We start from the raw sequence: 20,651 nt of genomic DNA on the forward strand, positions 1-20,651 counted from the left end.
ATTTTGATCTGGAGAGTTCTGAGGCCATCTGACCTTCTTTCCTGGGTAGGAAGTAGAAGAAAATAAAGGGAGGAGCCACCTGTACAGCAGCTAAGTACAAGGGCATAACACATGCCAGGAATAGGCTTCAATTCTGCAAATTCACAGATGAAGGAAACGCAGTGCCTGCCCCTCAACGCATACCCAAAGATACTCTACGTAGTGTGGGGACCGTGTCTGTCCAGTATCCCAAATATCCACCCATCTCTCCTTTCTGCAGTGAGTTGTACAGGAAGTGCAGAGGAGCTCTGTTATTGCCCAAAGAATTTGTTTTGCTTGCCCCTTCCTGGTCAGGAAGCCTGGGCCCGTTGGGCTACACAAACGTCTTTTGTGGATGTTAATGGCACTCAGAGGCCTGAGTGATCTCTGATGGCTTTCCTCTACACCAGTACAAAGGGAAGGGAGACTTGCCCAGCTTCTAGAGCAGAAGGTCCCCGGCACCATGACTGGATGCACGCTTAGGCTTAGGGCATCCTGCGCCACTTCCCTTCCGGGCTGGAGTAGTGGTGGGGAGGGTGAGGTGGGAGTTTAGAGGAAGCTTTCATTTCCTCAAGTGAATAGCTCTGCACAGGAAGCTCCGTGCTAAAGGCTAGTACGAGGTGCAGGGTGCATGGAGGAGAGCGCACGTTCCAGCCCATGGAAGGTCTCGGGGAGGAGATGATGCTGGCGGGTGTTTGGAATAGGGGGTATGAGCCTTATGATGAGGGGAGAAGGGCCTCCCAGCGGAGGGACCTGCATCAGCTCCCAGGAAAGCAAAGCTTTGTCTTACTATTGTCAACTTCTTATTTATAGACTATGGGGTTTTAGTTCAACATGACAGAATATTTGATAACACAAAATTCATTTCTGCTCAGGGAGAAGCAGGATTACTGGGAGTTCCAGGCTCACCTGGACAGAAGGGGGACAAAGGAGAGCAGGTAAGACACCAGCCAACGCTGTCGGGACAAAAGAGGATTCGTCCAAAAGTGACTTCACAATTGTGTCCACCTCATGTTTCTGTGTCCCATACAAATGCACATTTCTGTGAAAGGCTATCGAGGGCTGTATTTAAGTGCTGATCACTGAAATAAGGAAGACTATATTGGCATGTAAGTCTGCTTTTGTATTCCAACTGGAAGGCTGGCCTAAAATGTACCTGTAAACCACAAGCAAAACTGTGAAGCAAGAAAGTGTCTTTTAGTTGGGCTCTAGCCTTCCTTAGCATTTTCTTCCCCAGATATGTGACGAACTCCTGTTTCTCTGTCTGCTGATAGGTCTCCACTGAAGATTCTTCCCCACCCTTTATTCATACAGCTCACCTTTGTTGAGCACCTGCTCTGCATAAGGCCTAGTGCTGGGTGTTAGAGTGGATAGAAGGAACAGGCTATGTTCCAGGATTTTACATCCGGAAGGAGATAGAAGACCTTACAAGGCCACACCAGTTAGGTGCTGTAGGAGGGTTGCAGGGGCCCTGAGGTAACAGTCTTGGGGAGACTGGGGAGAGAGTTTGCTAGAGAAGATGGTGGGTGACCTGGACCTGTGCAGATCTGAGTCTAGCCAGGATCCATGCTTTTCCTTTCTCCCTGTCCTTCTCAAAACAGAGCTGTCTATTCCTCACTCTTTGAGTCATGTCTTTTTATTAACCATTTTTTTAATTGAAGTATAGTTAATTTACAATGTTTTGTTAGCTTCAGGAGTACAGCAGAGTTATTCAGCGATATATATATATATAACTGACTCTATATATATAAGTATATTCTTTTTCAGATTCTTTTCAATTATAGGTTATTACAAGACATTGAGTATAGTTCCCTGTGCTATACAGTAGGTCCTTGTTGGTTATCTGTTTAACATGTAGTAGTGTGTATATGTTAATCCCAAACTCCTAATTTGTCTCCCCCTCCATCTCCCTCTGGTAACCATAAGTTTGTTTTCTATGAGTCACGTCTTTTGTTAGCTAACTAGGTAGATTAATTCCTGCTAAGATTAGGAGTTGATTATGTTCTTACTATCTTTCCAAGGTAGAACAGATTTAAATTCTTTTCATGCCTTAACTTGGAAGTCCATGGTTCTAAATTATTTATATAATCTACGTGGACTCCTTATTTTAAAAGGTAAGAGACTGAAGTTTGTGAAATGACTGATCCCTCAAAGTTGCACAGCAAGCTTCAGCCAAGCCATCCTTGGTCTTTTGACTCCCAAAGGAGGGTCCACCATTGTACCTTCCATGGGAACTTCTGGCACCTAAGCAAGTGCTTGAGAAGAAATATTTGGGTTTGGGATGGGCATTTATTTTTGCCCTTGAGATCACACTTGTTTATTTTTGTTACTTTTGCTTTTGGAGACATATTCAAAAAAATTATCACCAAGATGTATGTTGAGGGGCTTACTGCCTATGTTTTCTTCTAGGAATTCTGTGGTTTCAGATCTTACGTTCAAGTCTTTAATCCATTTTGGGTTAATTTTTTTGTATGGTATAAGATATTGGTCAAGTTTCATTCTTCTTTGCATGTGGCTCTGCAGTTTTCTCAGCACTCACTGTTTATTTATTTTAAAATTTTTATTTATTTTTTATTGAAGTATAGTTGATTTACAGTGTTGTGTCAGTTTCAGGTATACAGCAAAGTGATTCAGTTATCTATATATATTCTTTTTCAGATTCTTTTCCCTTATAGATTATTACAAAATATTGAGTATAGTTCCACATGCTATACAGTAGGTCCTTGTTGGTTATCTGTTTTATATATAGTAGGGTGTATATATTAATCCCAAACTCTTAATTTATCACTCCCTCCTTTCCTCTTTGGTAACATAAGTTTGTTTTTTATGTCTGTGGGTCTATTTCTGTTTTGCATATAAGTTCATTTGTATCATTCTTTTTTAGATTCCATGTATAAGCAATATCATATGATATTTGTCATTCTCTGTAGGGCTTCATTTAGTATGATAATCTCTAGGTCCATCCATGTTGCTTCAAATGGCATTATTTCATTCTTTTTTATGGGTATTATTCCATTCTATATATGTACCACATCTTCTTTATCCATTCATCTGTCGATGGACATTTAGGTTGCTTCCATGTCTTGGCTATTATAAATAGCCAACACTATTTATTGAAGAGGCTATCCTTTCCCCACTATATATTTGTGACTCCTTTGTCATAAATTAATTGACCATATATGTGTGGGTTTATTTTTGGATTCTCTGTTCTTTTCCACTGATATATGTGTCTGTTTTTATGCCAATACCACACTGTTCTAATTACTATAACTTTATAGTATAGTTTGGAAAGAAGATCCATCTATATGCTACCTATAAAATACACTTTATATGTAAGGACACACACAAACTGAAAGCGAAGGGATTGGAAAAGATATTCCAATCTTTTGCAAATGGAAATCAAAAGGAAGCTGAGTAGCTATACTTATATCAGACAAAATGGACTTTAAACAAGGAATGTAATAAGAGCCAAAGGTGGGTTTTATATAATGATAAAGGGGTCAATCCAACAAGAGGATGTAACATTTGTAAGTATTTATGCACTTAACCCAGAAGTGCCTAAATATATAAAGCAAATATTAACATTCCTAAAGGGAGAAGTAGTCAGTAATACAATAATAGTAGGAAACTTTAATACCCCACTACATCAATGGATACATCATCCAGACAGAAAATCAATAAGGAAACACTAGCCTTAAATGACAGATGAATCAGAGGAACTTAAGAGATATATATAGAACATTCCCTCTGAAAGCAATAGAATATATTCTTCTCAAATATATATGGAACATTTTCTAGAACAGATCGTACTTTAGGCCATGAAACAAGTCTTAATGAATTTAAAAGGATTGAAATTGTATCAAGCATATTTTTCTGACCACAGTGGTATGAAACTAGAAATTAATTACACGAAGGAAACTGGAACATTCACAAATGTAGAGATTAAACAACATGCTACTGGGCAACCAGTGGGTGAAAAAAGTCAAAAAAGAAATGAAAAATTACCTTGAGACAAAAGAAAATGGAAATATAACATACCAAAATTTGTGGGATGCAACAAAAGCAGTTCTAAGAGAGGAGTTCATAGAGATAAGTGCCCATCTCAAGAAACAATCAGAGGCTCGAATAAACAACCTAACTTTACACCTTAATGAACTAGCAAAAGAAGAACAAATGAAGTCCAAAGTTAGTAGAAGGAAGGAAATAAAATTTAGAGCAGGGCTTCCCTGGTGGCGCAGTGTTTGAGAGTCCGCCGGCCGATGCAGGGGACGCAGGTTCGTGACCCGGTCCGGGAAGATCCCACATGCCATGGAGAGGCTGGGCCCATGAGCCATGGCTGCTGAGCCTGCGTCCGGAGCCTGTGCTCCACAATGGGAGAGGCCACAACAGTGAGAGGCCCGCGTACTGCCAAAAAAAAAAAAAAAAATTAGAGCATAAATAAATGAAATAGAGACTAAAAATACAATGGAGAAGATCAATGTAACTGCTTTTCTGAAGAGAGAAACAAATTGACAAGCCTATAGCTAGCTAGACTCACCAAGAAAAAAAGAGAGGACTCAAATAAACAATAAAAATGAAAGAGGGCATGGTACAACTGATACCACAGAAATAAAAAAGATCATAATTATTAGAAAATTTATTGTATGCCAAATCTATAAACTATACAAAATGTATCTTAGAGTTATAATGTATTACATAATTTCCCATTTATGATACATTTAAAAAATAATAACATTTGTTTTAACTTCCAGACTACACAAAATTCATAATGGCAAGAGATTTTAGTGGCAAGGCAATGACAGCTGGGATAAAATAAATTGATAACCTACAAAAGAAGGCAAATAATCACTATACTTCCTTTATTGTTTCAGTACATGCACCAGCATTTAATTAAACCAGCATAATCCTTGATGTGCAAATACAACTTCAGATGACCATGACCATGAATGTGATCAGCTTTTTTTAATAAACATGGATGTATTTTCCTTTTGAGGAGTTGATGAGTACATTTCTGTTCTTATTGTACTACGTGATCCTGCAACTTTAATGGGCAGTAAATAAAGATGGCTTTCCACCTGTGTTTGAGTCTTGTATATAAGTTTCATTACTAGAGCAGGTGCACAAAATACTGCCTGCACAGTTTGAAGATCAAAAGTCATTTTTGCTCTAAGGCATATTGAATAGTTGATTTTGTGAAATGATCAGAAGTGCAGTGTTACTAAGGCAACCAGATGTTGTTCTCAAGGTTTTTCTTTTGGTGTGTAAGACCAAGAGAGTATATTTAGGGGCTGTAGGACAGTATATTAGAAGGAGTACCACTTTGGAGCCTGAATGACTTGGGATTGAATCCTGTCCACCTCTTACTTGCTTTGAAAATGGTGCTTAATAACACTGAGTCAACAGCTTATTGTGAAGAAGGAATACTTAGTACCAGGAACTGGTACATAGTAGATACTTAGCAAATGTATGTTTCCCCTACTTTTTTATCCACAGTCATGTGTTGAAGGAGAGGTAGAGGGTAATCCTTTTAGATTGAGTTGAGTTTCATACGTGGTTTGATTAAAATCAAACACATCTTCATTTTGTGAAATAATTCCTTAGAATTTTCAATTGATTACATGTTTTAGGTTATAAAAACCTTGAGTTGTTATATGCCACTCATAGTAAATATTAATAATTTAATGATAGTCATTTCTTCAAAAGATCACTCAGTGATTTAAGTATTTCATTCAAATCTGTGTCTTTTGTTCCCAATCTTATTTGACAAGACTTTTTTTAGATATAGTGTGCTAGTTTTTGAAATTTAATTTTTCTCATTCTCATTTTTCTCATTTTACTTTTGGCCCAATGAGATAAAATGAGAAAAGTTTTGAGAATACAGTTCCCAAATCTCTTTCCAAGTTATGTATTACTCATTACAATATTTCTGAAGGTCTTATTTTTTTTTTTTTTTTTTTTTTTTTTGCGTTACGTGGGCCTCTCACTGTTGTGGTCTCTCCCATTGCGGAGCACAGGCTCCGGACGCGCAGGCTCAGCGGCCATGGCTCACGGGCCCAGCTGCTCTGCGGCATGTGGGATCTTCCCGGACCGGGGCACGAACCCGCGTCCCCTGCACTGGCAGGCGGACTCCCAACCACTGCGCCACCAGGGAAGCCCAGGTCTTACGTTTTGAGAATCCTTACTGTCATCTGTGGCAGCTTTATAAAGAGCAAATTTTACTTTATTTATGCCTGTACACTATGAGTTAGACAGCTGTTCTGAACAATCCTGTAAGTAAATCTTGTCCCACCTGGATCAAAACCCACCCATGGCTTCCTGTTCCCCTCAAGATAACATTGAAGCTCTAACCACGGGCCACAAAGCTTCCCATAATGTGTAGAGCTCTCCCTACCCCGCTACCCCTCCCTATAGTGGCTCCTACACTCTCCCCTTGTTCATGTCTGTTCCAAGGTCTTTGCACCAGGCTACATATACCTGGAATGTTCTAGATATTCACATTTCTCTTTCCTTCACATCATTTAGGCTCTCTCTCATAAATCACTTTAAAATAGAAAGGCCTGGGGACTTCCCTGATTGGTGCAGTGGTTAAGAATCTGCCTGCCAATGCAGGGGACACGGGTTCGAGCCCTGGTCTGGGAAGATCCCACATGCCGCGGAGCGGCTAGGCCTGTGAGCCACAACTACTGAGCCTGCGCGTCTGGAGCCTGTGCTCTGCAGCGGGAGAGGCCGGGACAGTGAGAGGCCCGCGCACCACGATGAAGAGTGGCCCCCGCTCACCGCAACTGGATAAAGCCCTCACACAAAAACGAAGACCCAACACAGCCAAAAAAATTAAATAAATTAATTAATTAAATAAAAAAAAATAGAAAGACCTCTTCTGACATCTCTGTGTAAAAAGCATCCCTTCATTCCACCTCTGTCTTCTTTCTTTTCTTAGCACTTTTATCGTCACTTGACATGTTATCATTATACCTCCATTTATTCCCCCACTAGAATATGAGTTCCTTGAGCACCATACATAGAACAGCACATAATAGGAGCTAAAAATACGTTGAATGAATGAATATTCTACCACAAGGAAGGTCTAAGTCATCAACTCAGCTGTTTCTAGAACCTGTGAATTCTCTGCCCCAGTTGCCCAGTGGACCTTGCCAAGCAGGGCGAAGAGTCAGTTTGCAGAGAAGGAGCTAGATAAGCTAAATCGTTAAGAACTGTTATATTATTCACTAATGTTCTACTACACTTTTTCCTTTACAAACAGAAGCATTTAAAAAAATTTACATAGTGACCTGATTAGTTTTAGCTTGATGTTACCCACTAGTTAATGATGAATCAGAAATATTTGGAGAAAAGTCACAAGTTTTGGGATGACTTAGTGTTTATTTGCCTATTTTTTCATCCACACTGTGATGCTTCGTAAGTCTGATTTACTGCTTTTTTCTTCATAAAGCTTATGACCCCCTCTCTTGGAGAGAGTTTGAGATTCAACCACTGCTTATGAACACATAGCTGTGATGAATATTCTGTATCAGGCCACCCAATCAGACCATCCTAACCATGCCCTCTGTCCAAGACTAAACTCTGGATGACATTATTTGAAATAATAATTAAGACTTTTCTTTCATTTAGACTCAATGATTGTAATTTTCTGAATCTTTTAATTCCCTTTTCTTAGCAGATGTGGTTAGCAGCCTAATTACTTAGCAACTACATTACTTTCTCAGTTCTTTAATACCCTTGCTAATACCTTCACCCACTTCAGAGTTGAAATTCCCTCAGTTTTATAACATAGCAGCTCAATTTCAATGTTCCTGAACCTAAGGAGGAGTATGATCTGAGGTCTATTTGGGGAATAATTTTCCAGTTTAGTTTTGTATTATTACCTTCCGTATCAAGTTAATTTCCCGAAAAGTGTAGGCTTTATGAAATGATTGCTTTGTAGGTATACTTTTAGAGAAAATCAAACTAATTTAAGATGAAATGTTAACTTACTTGACTCTATAGTCAAAAACTTTGGTATTGTTTTTTTTCTACTACCCCTACTCTCCAATCTCACTGTATGGAAGTTTCCATTTTGAGTGGTCTAGTGTGTTAACCCAGAGATTACTAGTGAATTTCCCTTTATTTTGTTTCCAGTGTGACATTACTCATGTGCCCGTTCCGAAGACACACCACACCAATAAAAAATAATTGAATCAAAATATGTTCATAATTTTTTAAAAGAAGGAATATTTTTCCCTTAGTAATAACCTCAAAGGAGCAAGATTTAATATTTATGGTTTTGAATTTTTGTCTATGTCAATATGAGAATTAAAGAATATTTCTTCATCCTTTCTAATCTAATATTGAGCATATTGGATTAATTGACAGGTTTGTTTTTGTAATTTTACTCCATCTGATACAATCTCATCTAATCTATAGGAACTTGAAGTTGACATTTATTTGTATGCCTTAAATCTGAAATTAACAGGTAATATCAGGGTAATAATGGTATTATATACTCATAGAATTCTAATGTGTTTATTAATCTCTACCAAGCATTAGTAATAGAGAAATTCATTCAGAAAGTTTACATTATTGTCCACTGTCTCAAGGATAAATTTATTAGACTGAATTTGTGAAAGAGCCATAAAGGCAGATAAAGGTAGCCCATCAGCTTCACTGAGCAGATTTTTCCAGTTAACGTGGATGAGCAAGGAAATTGACAAAAGGATTGACCCAGCTTCGGAGTGTTTTCCTGGAGGATGTAATGGAAGGTCAGGCACACTAAATATAAAAATATGGGTACCTTGGAGTCTGAAATTTCATGACTTATTTGAATTGAAAGTACCAGGTACTAGTTGAAGTAACAGCAATAGAACCATTCCTTAACCTTTGATAAATATAAAAGAAATGAGAAAGCTGTACTGCATATGTCTGTGTGGAGAATGTCTAGTTTGAGTTTTGATTAGCACTCTGATATTTATTATTAAATTTCTGATAATTTATTAATTGTCAAAAGTATAGTTTAATGACTTGTGAATAACAGGAAAAAAAACTTAACGGCACACACTTTGGTGCGAGCAAAATCAACTCATCTATGACAACCTTAGCAATTAATACACCTTTGAAAAAACTCCTAATGAGCATTTCTATATTTCAGGGTGCAGTTGGTCTTAAAGGTGAATTGGGTGCTCCTGGAATTCCTGGGGAAAAGGTATGTGGATCAGACCCTTGATTAAGCTTTGTAGCTATTTTACCAGGTTGTATCAGAGAGGAAGGGAAAATACATGGAACAAGTCTGGTATTTCGGGGGGCGGGGGGCAGTCAGCAAACTGTGACCCTGCAGGAGGGCTGCCAAAAATTCCTGCTGTATGATTTAGTAAATCAGGTTTTACTGGAGCACAGCCATGCTCATGGGTCTTCATAATGGCTAAGGCTGCTTTTGTGCCACACAGCAGTGTCTAGTAATTGTGGCAGAGATTCTAAGACATTTACTGTCTGGTCCTTTGCAGAAAACAGTTGCTTCAGAACATTAGTCATTATTCTAAGAGACCCAAAGTTTCTTAATTTCACTATTTTATGGTTGGTATAGTATCTTTCTTGCGGGGGAGGGTTACTTATTGATATGTTTTATCTTTTCTCTCTTTTTAAATTGAAGTCTAGGTGATTTACAAGGTTGTGTTAGTTTCAGGTGTACAGCAAAGTGATTCAGCTATACATATATATATATATATAAATCTATTCTTTCTCAGATTCTTTTCCCTTGTAGTTTATTACAAGATATTGAATATAGTTCCCTGTGTTACACAGTAGGCCCTTGTTGTTTACCTATTTTATTTATAGTATTGTGTATCTGTTAATCCCAAGCTCCTAATTTATCACTCCCCCATTTTCCCCTTTGGTAACCGTAAGTCTGGTTTCTATGTCTGTGACTCTGTTTCTGTTTTTGTAGATAAGTTCATTTGTATCATTTTTTAAGATTCCACAAATAAGCGACCACATGATATAGGATCTTTTAATATGTATTTCACTGCAGACATAAATAAACATTTAAAAATAAAGTATCGCATGAAATATGATAAATAAAAATACAAGAAATATATTTCAATCCATCAATAAAATGATTTTCACATTGTCTTCTCTAATACTGTAAAGATGATTCTAAATAATGAGTCCACTCACAAGAGGTTAGCATACTTATTCAGGAAACTTAAAAAAATTGTTATATTTGTAAATTAGACTGCAATTATCTTGTCTTATTTTTCACTTAGATTGTTGAATTATTAGAGTTTTACATATTGATGCTAAGAAAATTCTCTTCTTCACTAAAATAAATTTAACATAAATTTTCGTAGCTGTTCTAGCTGCACTAATTATCAAGTGAGTCCATTTTGCCTCACTATCTAGAGGGTCATGACCCCTGTGGTTATGAAGCTATCATTGTCACGAGGGGAACTGAAGCTGAAGTGGTAGGAGGTTCAGAACTTATTTTCTGAGCCCTTCTTAAACGTGTCTCTGATATCTGACTGCTTCACTGATGTTGCTCTGTTTCTTTTAGAAATTATTCAGCCTGATATGCAAATTCTTTGCTCCTGTAAATGGTAGACTCAGTAAAACCCAACAAACTTTGTAAACAATGGTACCTTGCTGCAAGCTAATGATTATTTGGGCTGCTGTCCTCTTGCTTAATCTTTCTGATGACATTAAACGAAGACACTTCAATAAGTAAAAGTTCCTTCAGACACTTGTTTAAAGGTCTGAATCCTTCAAAATGCCATTTCCCCAAGAGAATACTACTTAATCACCTAACTCTTGAAGAGCTTGCCCAGTCCAAATTTGCTTTATATACCCATTTCACCAATCTCTTCCTAAAATATATTGTTCAGATTGTTTAGATTTCAGATCATTGGGATTTTAAAAATTACTTGAATATGGGAACTCTTTCCTTTTTTCTTTGCCAAGTACAGAATCATTGGAGAACTTGGACTATAAAATAGATTATTAGACTTCTTTTTTTTTTCGTATATCTTAGAGCTGAGTTATGCTACTTTTTTTAAAAATCAAATCATACATATGATTATAGAAACAGTAAAATGCCAGGCAAAATAGAAAAGACAAATTGAGAAAAGATAATTAGAACGTACATACAAGAGAGGGATTACTTATACCACCATATGAACAAATCTTTTTTTTCTTTTTTATACAGGAGGTTCTTATTAGTCATCCATTTTATACACATCAGTGTATACATGTCAATCCCAATCGCCCAATTCATCACAGCACCACCACCACCCACTGCCGCTTTCCCCCTTTGGTGTCCATACATTTGTTCTCTACATCTGTGTCTCAATTTCTGCCCTGAAAACCGGTTCATCTGTACCATTTTTCTAGGTTCCACATATATGCGTTAATATACGATATTTGTTTCTCTCTTTCTGACTTACTTCACTCTGTATGACAGTCTCTAGATCCATCCACGTCTCTACAAATGACCCAATTTCGTTCCTTTTATGGCTGAGTAATATTCCATTTTAAAAATAATTTTATTATACATGTACCACGTCTTCTTTATCCATTCATCTGTCGATGGGCATTTAGGTTGCTTCCATGACCTGGCTATTGTAAATAGTGCTGCAATGAACACTGTGGTACATGACTCTTTTTGAATTATGGTTTTCTCTGGGTATATGCCCAGTAGTGGGATTGCTGGATCATATGGTAATTCTATTTTTAGTATTTTGAGGAACCTCCATACTGTTCTCCATAGTGGCTGTATCAATTTACATTCCCACCAACAGTATAAGAGGGTTCCCTTTATCCACACCCCCTCCATCATTTGTTGTTTGTAGATTTTCTTATGATGCCCATTCTAACTGCTGTGAGGTGATACCTCATTGTAGTTTTGATTTACATTTCTCTAATAATTAGTGGTGTTGAGCAGCTTTTCATGTGCCTCTTGGCCATCTGTATGTCTTCTTTGGAGAAATGTCTATTTAGGTCTTCTGCCCATTTTTGGATTGGGTTGTTTGTTTTTTTAATATTGAACTGCATAAGCTGTTTATATATTTTGGAGATTAATCCTTTGTCTGTTGGTTTGTTTGCAAATATTTTCTCTGAGGGTTGTCTTCTCTTCTGAGGGTTGTCTTTTCGTCTTCTTTATGGTTTCCTTTGCTTTGCAAAAGCTTTGAAGTTTCATTAGGTCCCATTTGTTTATTTTTGTTTTTATTTCCATTTCTCTAGGAGGTGGATCAAAAAAGATCTTGCTGTGATTTATGTCAAAGAGTGTTCTTCCTATGTTTTCCTCTAAGAGTTTTATAGTGTCCGGTCTTATATTTAGGTCTCTAATCCATTTTGAGTTTATTTTTGTGTATGGTGTTAGGGAGTGTTCTAATTTCATTCTTTTACATGTAGCTGTCCAGTTTTCCCAGCACCACTTATTGAAGAGACTGTCTTTCTCCATTGTATATCCTTGCCTCCTTTGTCATAGATTAGTTGACCATAGGTGTGTGGGTTTATCTCTGGGCTTTCTATCTTGTTCCATTGATCTATATTTCTGTTTTTGTGCCAGTACCATATTGTCTTGATTACTTGTAAAGTAGTTTGAAGTCAGGGAGTCTGATTCCTCCAGCTCCGTTTTTTTCCCTCAAGACTGCTTTGGCTATTCGGGGTCTTTTTGTCTCCATACAAATTTTAAGATTTTTTGTTCTAGTTCCGTAAAAAATGCTATTGGTATTTTGATAGGGATTGCATTGAATCTGTAGATTGCTTTGGGTAGTAGAATCATTTTCACAATATTGATTCTTCCAATACAAGAACATGGTATATCTCTCCATCTGTTGGTATCTTCTTTAATTTCTTTCATCAGTGTCTTACAGTTTTCTGCATACAGGTCTTTTGTCTCCCCGGGTAGGTTTATTCGTAGGTATGTTATTCTTTTTGTTGCACTGGTAAATGGGACTGTTTACTTAATTTCTCTTTCAGATATTTCATCATTAGTGTATAGGAATGCAAGAGATTTCTGTGCATTAATTTTGTATCCTGCTCCTTTACCAAATTCATTGATGAGCTCTAGTAGTTTTCTGGTGGCACCTTTAGGATTCTCTATGTATAGTATCGTGTCATCTGCAAACAGTGACAGTTTTCTTCTTTTCCAATTTGTAGTCTTTTTATTTCTTTTTCTTCTCTGATTGCCGTGGCTAGGACTCACAAAACTATGTTGAATAATAGTGGTGAGAGTGGACATCCTTGTCTTGTACCTGATCTTAGAGGAAATGCTTTCAGTTTTTCACCATTAAAAATTATGTTTGCTGTGGGTTTGTCATATATGGCCTTTATTATGTTGAGGTAGGTTCCCTCTATGCCCACTTTCTGGAGAGTTTTTATCATAAATGGGTGTTGAATTTTGTCGAAAGCTTTTTCTACATCTATTGAGATGATCATATGGTTTTTATTCTTCAATTTGTTAATATGGTGTATCACATTGATTGATTTGTGTATACTGAAGAATCCTTGCATCCCTGGGATAAATCCCACTTGATCATGGTGTATGATCCTTTTAATGTGCTCTGGATTCTGTTTGCTTGTATTTTGTTGAGGATTTTTGCATCTATATTCATGAGCGGTATTGGTCTGTAATTTTCTTTTTTTGTAGTGTCTTGGTTTGGTTTTGGTATCAGGGTGATGGTGGCCTCCCAGAATGAGTTTGGGAGTGTTCCTTCCTCTGCAATTTTTTGGAAGAGTTTGAGAAGGATGGGTGTTACTCTTCTCTAAATGTTTGAAAGAATTCACCCGTGAAGCCATCGGGTCCTGGACTTTTGTGTGTTGGAAGATTTTTAATCACAGTTTCAATTTCATTACTTGTGATTGGTCTGTTCATATTTTCTATTTCTTCCTGGTTCAGTCTTGGAAGGTTATACCTTTCTAAGAACTTGTCCATTTCTTCCAGGTTGCCTATTTTTTTGGCATAGAGTTGCTTGTAGTAGTCTCTTAGGATGCTTTGTATTTCTGTGGGGTCTTTGTAACTTCTTTTTCATTTCTAATTCTATTGATTTGAGTCCTCTCGCTCTTTTTCTTGATGAGTCTGGCTAATGGTTTATCAATTTTGTTTCTCTTCTCAAAGAGCCAGCTTTTAGTTTTATTGATCTTTGCTATTGTTTTGTTTGTTTCTATTTCATTTATTTCTGCTCGGATCTATATAATTTCTTTCCTTCTGCTAACTTTGGGTTTTGTTTGTTCTTCTTTCTCTGATTCCTTTAGTTGTAAGGTTAGATTGTTTATTTGAGATTTTTCTTGTTTCTTGAGGTAGGCTTATATAGCTATAAACTTCCCTCTTAGAACTGCTTTTGCTGCATCCCGTAGGTTTTGGATCATCGTGTTTTCATTGTCATTTGTCTCTAGGTGTTTTCTGATTTTCTCTTTGATTTCTTCAATGATCTCTTGATTATTTAGTAACATACTGTTTAGCCTCCATGTGTTTGTGTTTTTTACGTTTTTTTCCCTGTAATTGATTTCTGACCTCATAGTGTTGTGGTCAGAAAAGATGCTTGATATGATTTCAATTTTTTTATATTTACTGTGGCTTGATTTATGACCCAAGATGTGATCTATCCTGGAGAATGTTCTGTACGCACCTGAGAAGAAAGTGTAATCTACTGTTTTTGGATGGAATGTCCTATAAATATCAATTAAATTTATCTGGCCTTTTGTGTCATTTAAAGCTTTTGTTTACTTATTTATTTTCATTTTGGATGATCTGTCCATTGGTGCAAGTGAGGTGTTAAAAGTCCCCCACTATTATTGTGTTATTGTTAATTTCCTCTTTTATAGCTATTAGCAGTTGCCTTATGTATTGAGGTGCTCTGATGTTGTGTGCATATATATTTATAATTGTTATATCTTCTTCTTGGATTGATCCCTTGATCATTATATAGTGTCCTTCCTTGTCTCTTGTAACATTATTTATTTTAAAGTCTATTTTATCTGATATGAGTATTGCTACTCCAGCTTTCTTTTGATTTCCATTTGCATGGAATATCTTTTTCCATCCCCTCACTTTCAGTCTGTATGTGTCCTTAGGTCTGAAGTGGGTCTCTTGTAGACAGCATATATATGGGTCTTATTGTTGTATCCATTCAGCGAGCCAGTGTCTTTTGGTTGGAGCATTTAATACATTCACATTTAGGTAGTTATTGATATGTATGTTCCTATGACCATTTTCTTAATTGTTTTGGGTTTGGTTTTGTAGGTCCTTTTCTTCCCTTGTGTTTCCCACTTAGCGAAGTTCCTTTAGCATTTGTTGTAGAGCTGGTTTGGTGGTGCTGAATTCTCTTAGCTTTTGCATGTCTGTAAAGCTTTTGATTTCTCCATCGAATCTGAATGAGATCCTTGCTGGGTAGAGTAATCTTGGTTGTAGTTTCTTCCCTTTCATCACTTTAAGTATATCATGCCACTCCCTTCTGGCTTGTAGAGTTTCTGCTGAGAAATCAGCTGTTACCCTTATGGGAGTTCCCTTGTATGTTATTTGTCATTTTTCCCTTGCTGCTTTCAATAACTTTTGTTTGTCTTTAATTTTTGCCAGTTTGATTACTATGTGTCTCAGCATGTTTCTCCTTGGGTTTATCCTGTATGGGACTCGCTGTGCTTCCTGGACTGGGTGGCTGTTTCCTTTCCCATGTTAGGGAAGTTTTCTACTATAATCTCTTCAAATAATTTCTTGGGTCCTTTCTCTCTCTCTTCTCCTTCTGGAACCCCTATAATGTGAATGTTGTTGCGTTTAATGTTGTCCCAGAGGTGTCTTAGACTGTCTTCAGTTCTTTTCCTTCTTTTTTCTCTCTTCTGTTCTGCAGCAGTGAATTCCACCATTCTGTCTTCCAGATCACTTATCTATTCTTCTGCCTTAGTTATTCTCCTATTGATTCCTTCTAGTGTAGTTTTCCTTTCAGTTATTGTATTGTTCATCTCTGTTTGTTTGTTCTTTAATTCTTCTACGTCTTTGTTAAACATTTCTTGCATCTTCTCGCTCTTTTCCTCCATTCTTTTTTCAAGGTCCTGGATCATTTTCACTATCATTATTCTGAATTCTTTTTCTGGAAGGTTGCCTATCTCCACTTCATTTAGTTGTTTTTTGCGGGTTTTATCTTGTTCCTTCATCTGGTACATAGCCCTCTGCCTTTTCATCTTGTCTGTCTTTCTGTGAATGTCGTTTTTGTTCCACAGGCTGCAGGACTGTAGTTCTTCTTCCTTCTGCTGTCTGCCCTCTGGTCTAGACTTCTTTATTGTGGGGTGTAAAATAAGATTTAATTGGGTTTACACAATGAATAAAGGGAAAGTGGATAAAATTCTCCTGTTATATTTTAAAACAGAATTTACTAAGATTGGTATAAAATACTGTTAATTGGGGCTTCCCTGGTGGGGAAGTGGTTAAGAATGCACCTGCCAATGCAGGAGACATGGCTTCAAGCCCTGGTCCGGGAAGTTGCTCCCACGTGCCGTGGAGCAACTAAGCCCGTGTTCCACAACTACTGAGCCTGCGTGCCACAACTACTGAAGCCCGGGCACCTAGAGCCCCTGTGCTGCAATAAGAGAAGCCACCGTAATGAGAAGGTGAAGCACCACAATGAAGAGTAGCCCCCGCTCGCTGCAACTAGAGAAAGCCCATGTGCAGCAACGAAGACCCAACGCAGCCCAAAAATAAATAAATACATAAAATGAGTCTAAAAATAAATACTGTTAATTGAATTTGGTGCAAATGAGGTGACATCTCTTGGATCCTATTTGTGGAAACCAGGCCTAAGGTGCTACTGACTGGCTGTGGAGGAGGCTCTTAGCTCTGAAAAGGAGTTCTCAGCAGGTGGGACTCAATACAGGAGCTAGAGAGTAATCAAGAGGCTCAACTGCTGCAGATGTTGATCAAATCAATCTTCATCAAGGACCGTGAGAGTAAGAAAGCAGCAGGCTGGGAAGTTAAACATGCAAGCCAAGGAATTCTCCAGAAAAAAATAGAGTTTCTTAGAAAAGCAAGGGCATTTTGGGCTGAGTGAAGGAGCTGGAGCAAGATGTGGTGTTCCAGGCAAACACAACTCAGAATTAAAGATGCTGTTGCTTTTCCTAGAAGCCCAGATCTGTAGAAAGAATTTCATGAGATGATTCACCCAACACTCCACTTAAAGTAAAACTGCAGTAGATATAAGGGAATATACTAGCTAGCAGTGAATCACTTGGAAGTAGTAATTCTGGGAATGGAAAGCCTCAGCCCTTTGGGCCCATTTGGTCAAACTGGTGACAAGAGTGAGTCTCACAAGATCTGTGTGAAGACACTGTCTCCAGGGAACTTAAAAGCTGAAGTGTTCATCGACAGATCAGTGGATAAAGAAGACGTGGCACATATATTCAATGGACTATTACTCAGCCATAAATAACTGAGTTATTTATAGTGAGGTGGATGGACCTAGAGTCTGTCATACAGAGTGAAGTAAGTCAGAAAGAGAAAAACAAATACTATATGCTAACACATATATATGGAATGTAAAAAAAAAGGTTCTGATGAAACTAGGGGCAGTACAGAAATAAAGACACAGATGTAGAGAATGGACTTGAGGACATGGGGAGGGGGAAGGGTAAACTGGGACAAAGTGAGAGTGTCATGGACATATAAATACACTACCAAATGTAAAATAGATAGCTAGTGGGAAGCAGCTGCATAGCATAGGGAGATCAGCTCGGTGCTTTGTGACCACCTAGAGGGGTGGGATAGGGAGGGTGGGAGGGAGACGCAAGAGGGAGGGGATATGGGGATATATGTATACGTATAGCTGATTCACTTTGTTATACAGCAGAAACTAACACACCATTGTAAAGCAATTATACTCCAATAAAGATGTTAAAAAGAAAAAAGCTAACGTGGTGAAGGAGAGGCCGTATCCATGGTACTCTAAAACCAATGCACACTGTCCTGGCAAACTCTCTCTCATGTTTCCCCAAGCAGTCTCCACAAGTTTAATTTACTTGAGTCGCTCTCAGAGAGCCTCACAGACAATCAGAGAATTTGTTCAGCTTCCTGTGGTGCTAACCATGGTATCAGGCTGCACTTAGCTCTTGGGTCCTGGTTTCAGGCATCTTCAGGGACCTTCCCAACATCTGTAGAATCACCAAGTCTTTGACCATAACTTCTCTTCAAGGGCCCAGTCACTGGTGGTGCCAGGTCTACTTCTAACTTGTCACTTCATTTAGCTGTTAAAGGTATATAACACTCATCAGTGAAGAAATGTCACCTCAAGAGCATTTTTCTTACTTCTATAATCCACAGGTTACCATTTATTTAAAATATCTCTAATGAATATACACAAAATGAAAATAACAAGAAAGCTACTATGTATCTATTGGCATGCTTTATAAGTTTTAAATATTTGACTCCAATGAGGATATATCAATTTTTTTATTTTTTAAATTTCATAAACTTTAAATATAGTTGTAAAGATGGGCACTTATGTTTGGGGTACAGTACTTCCATTCTTTTATGATGAAAATAACTTGATTGATTTTTCTAAGTTTCCAAGGAAAAATTATTCTTAAAGTGTTATGTACCCTCAGAGCCGTGTCTCCCAGAGGATGCACACAGCATCCCCGAGCTTGGCCTGGATTCTGCTTCTCAACAGTTGTGATTCTTTGGGGTTCTTTTCTTAGATTTAGAAGTGCTTAAGAGTTCTGTTAAAAGACAAAATAAAAAAAGATGAATTTGCTCACTTGGAGAAGAACATATGCAAAGTGCCATAGAACCTATATCTCAGGTAAAATATTCTCAAAGGGAAGGTTTTTTTTAAGGTTTAATATTTAAACTAGAAAACCGATTTATATGAATGGAGGGAAGCCTATTCTGAGCAGAGTAGAGTAGAATTTGTATATTAACTGCACTTTATACTTACATACAATGTGATACAGTAATAAATTAAGTGATTTGCATATAAATCCCATTATCCTAAAATAAACCTACACTTCGAAGTTTGTCGAGGTGATAGCAGTAAATTTTTTTAAGTCAAGGCCCTGAACAAAGTATTAGTTTCTTGAGGTGGCATTTTTCTTCTGAGGCCCAGGAGACTTTATGTAATATGGAATCACGGAGACTTTGAAGATGAGGAACTATAGCAGTTAATTATGCTCTTTTGTAATTATAATACGCATTACCTTGTACAGACTTGCATAGGCCTTCTAACCTGATAGATACATAGCCTTACTGCCAACACACCACAGAAAAATAACTGTCCCCTTTACGTTTACTCAGCACAGCTAGGATTTTGCCTAAGATATTTGGTAAGTTTTCTGTTCTGGGTTCAAATAAGAAAATCTACTCTATGCAGCAAGGGTTCTTAGATATTAGTCACTGGTGACTTCCAGTCAGCTTGGTTGGACAGAAGCCACTGTCAGTCAAAACAAGTAAATTGGATGGTTAAGTTTCCAAGAGCACTGAGTGGCTTAATGCATGAGATCACACAAGGACATACGCACATATGTCATACACACATACACACGCACACACACACACACACACAGGTGCTCACAACTCACATCCTCATGATGCGCAGTGGGAAAATGAGATTGGGCCCCTGCAGCAAATCCTGCCCACTGCCCTACCTCCAGACTTCACACTCAAAGCATGCTTGCATTTGCTGCTTGAATATTGCAAATAAAAAATGGCCTCACTCCCTATTTCACTTGTGTATGTCATGTATCAGATATGTTTTTTGAGAAGTAGGGATAGTTTTTTAAAATAGGAATACTTATCTTCCAATAATCTTAATCCTAATAATGTGACAGTAAAAAATTAAATAAAATAGAGCCTAATTTATGCTAAAACCAATTTTCGATCTGCTGAATTACCTAGAATTTGTCCTAAAGTGTTTATTTTAGTGGGAAAACTTTTGATAAATTTATTTCACTTTTCGTGGGGTAGGTGTGCAGTAAGTGATAGCCCTCATTGTTCTGTCATTCAATTATTAAATACCCAGAGTTATAAACATCTTGGGTTTGAATCCCAGGTCAAATCCTTACTCTGTGTAATTTGGGACATGTCTCTTACAGTTTCTAAGTTTTCTTTTTATGAAATGGGAATTATATTGTACCTACTTCTAGTTTTGTCTTAAAGATTAGATGAAATAATTCATGAGATTGCCAGCTCAGTGCCTGATAAATAAATATTTGGAAAACAGTAGATATAATTTTAAAAGTAGATATAATTTTTAAAAGTAGATATAATTTTAAAACAGTAGATATAATTTTAAAACAGTAGATATAATTTTAAAAGTAGATATAATTTTAAACAGTAGATATAATTTTAAAAGAAAACAGTTTAATGATTCTCTTATTCTAAACTCTGGCTTACTAAGAGACTAAACTAGAACTCATTTGAGGGAATTTATATTATTTATTCAAAATATATTGGATGGAAACGTTAAAATAAAAGTCACATATCTTAGAAAACTTTGACTTCTTAAAACAAACTGGATATTAGGAATCTAATGAATTTTCAACCTAACCAAAAAATATGAGTACAAACTTTTACAATAATAATAATAGTGGCCATTTACTTTATAATTATTATGTGCTAAGTACTATCAAGAAACTTCTTTACATTATTTCATTCATTCCCCACGGTATCT

At 37.2% G+C, this 20,651-nt stretch overlaps 1 protein-coding gene across 1 annotated transcript in view; it reads left to right on the top strand.

The window, feature by feature from the left end:
- LOC115854745 (collagen alpha-1(XIX) chain) overlaps positions 1–20,651 on the top strand; it is a 304,855-nt gene that overhangs the window by 55,793 nt on the left and 228,411 nt on the right. The window contains exons 8-9 of the mRNA XM_060283962.1: positions 894–956; positions 9,161–9,214. Of these exons, the coding sequence (XP_060139945.1) occupies positions 894–956; positions 9,161–9,214 (117 nt within the window). The remainder of the gene's footprint in view (positions 1–893; positions 957–9,160; positions 9,215–20,651) is intronic.

The sequence above is a fragment of the Globicephala melas genome, chromosome 14 (genome assembly GCF_963455315.2).
Source record: "Globicephala melas chromosome 14, mGloMel1.2, whole genome shotgun sequence".
NCBI lineage: Eukaryota > Metazoa > Chordata > Mammalia > Artiodactyla > Delphinidae > Globicephala > Globicephala melas.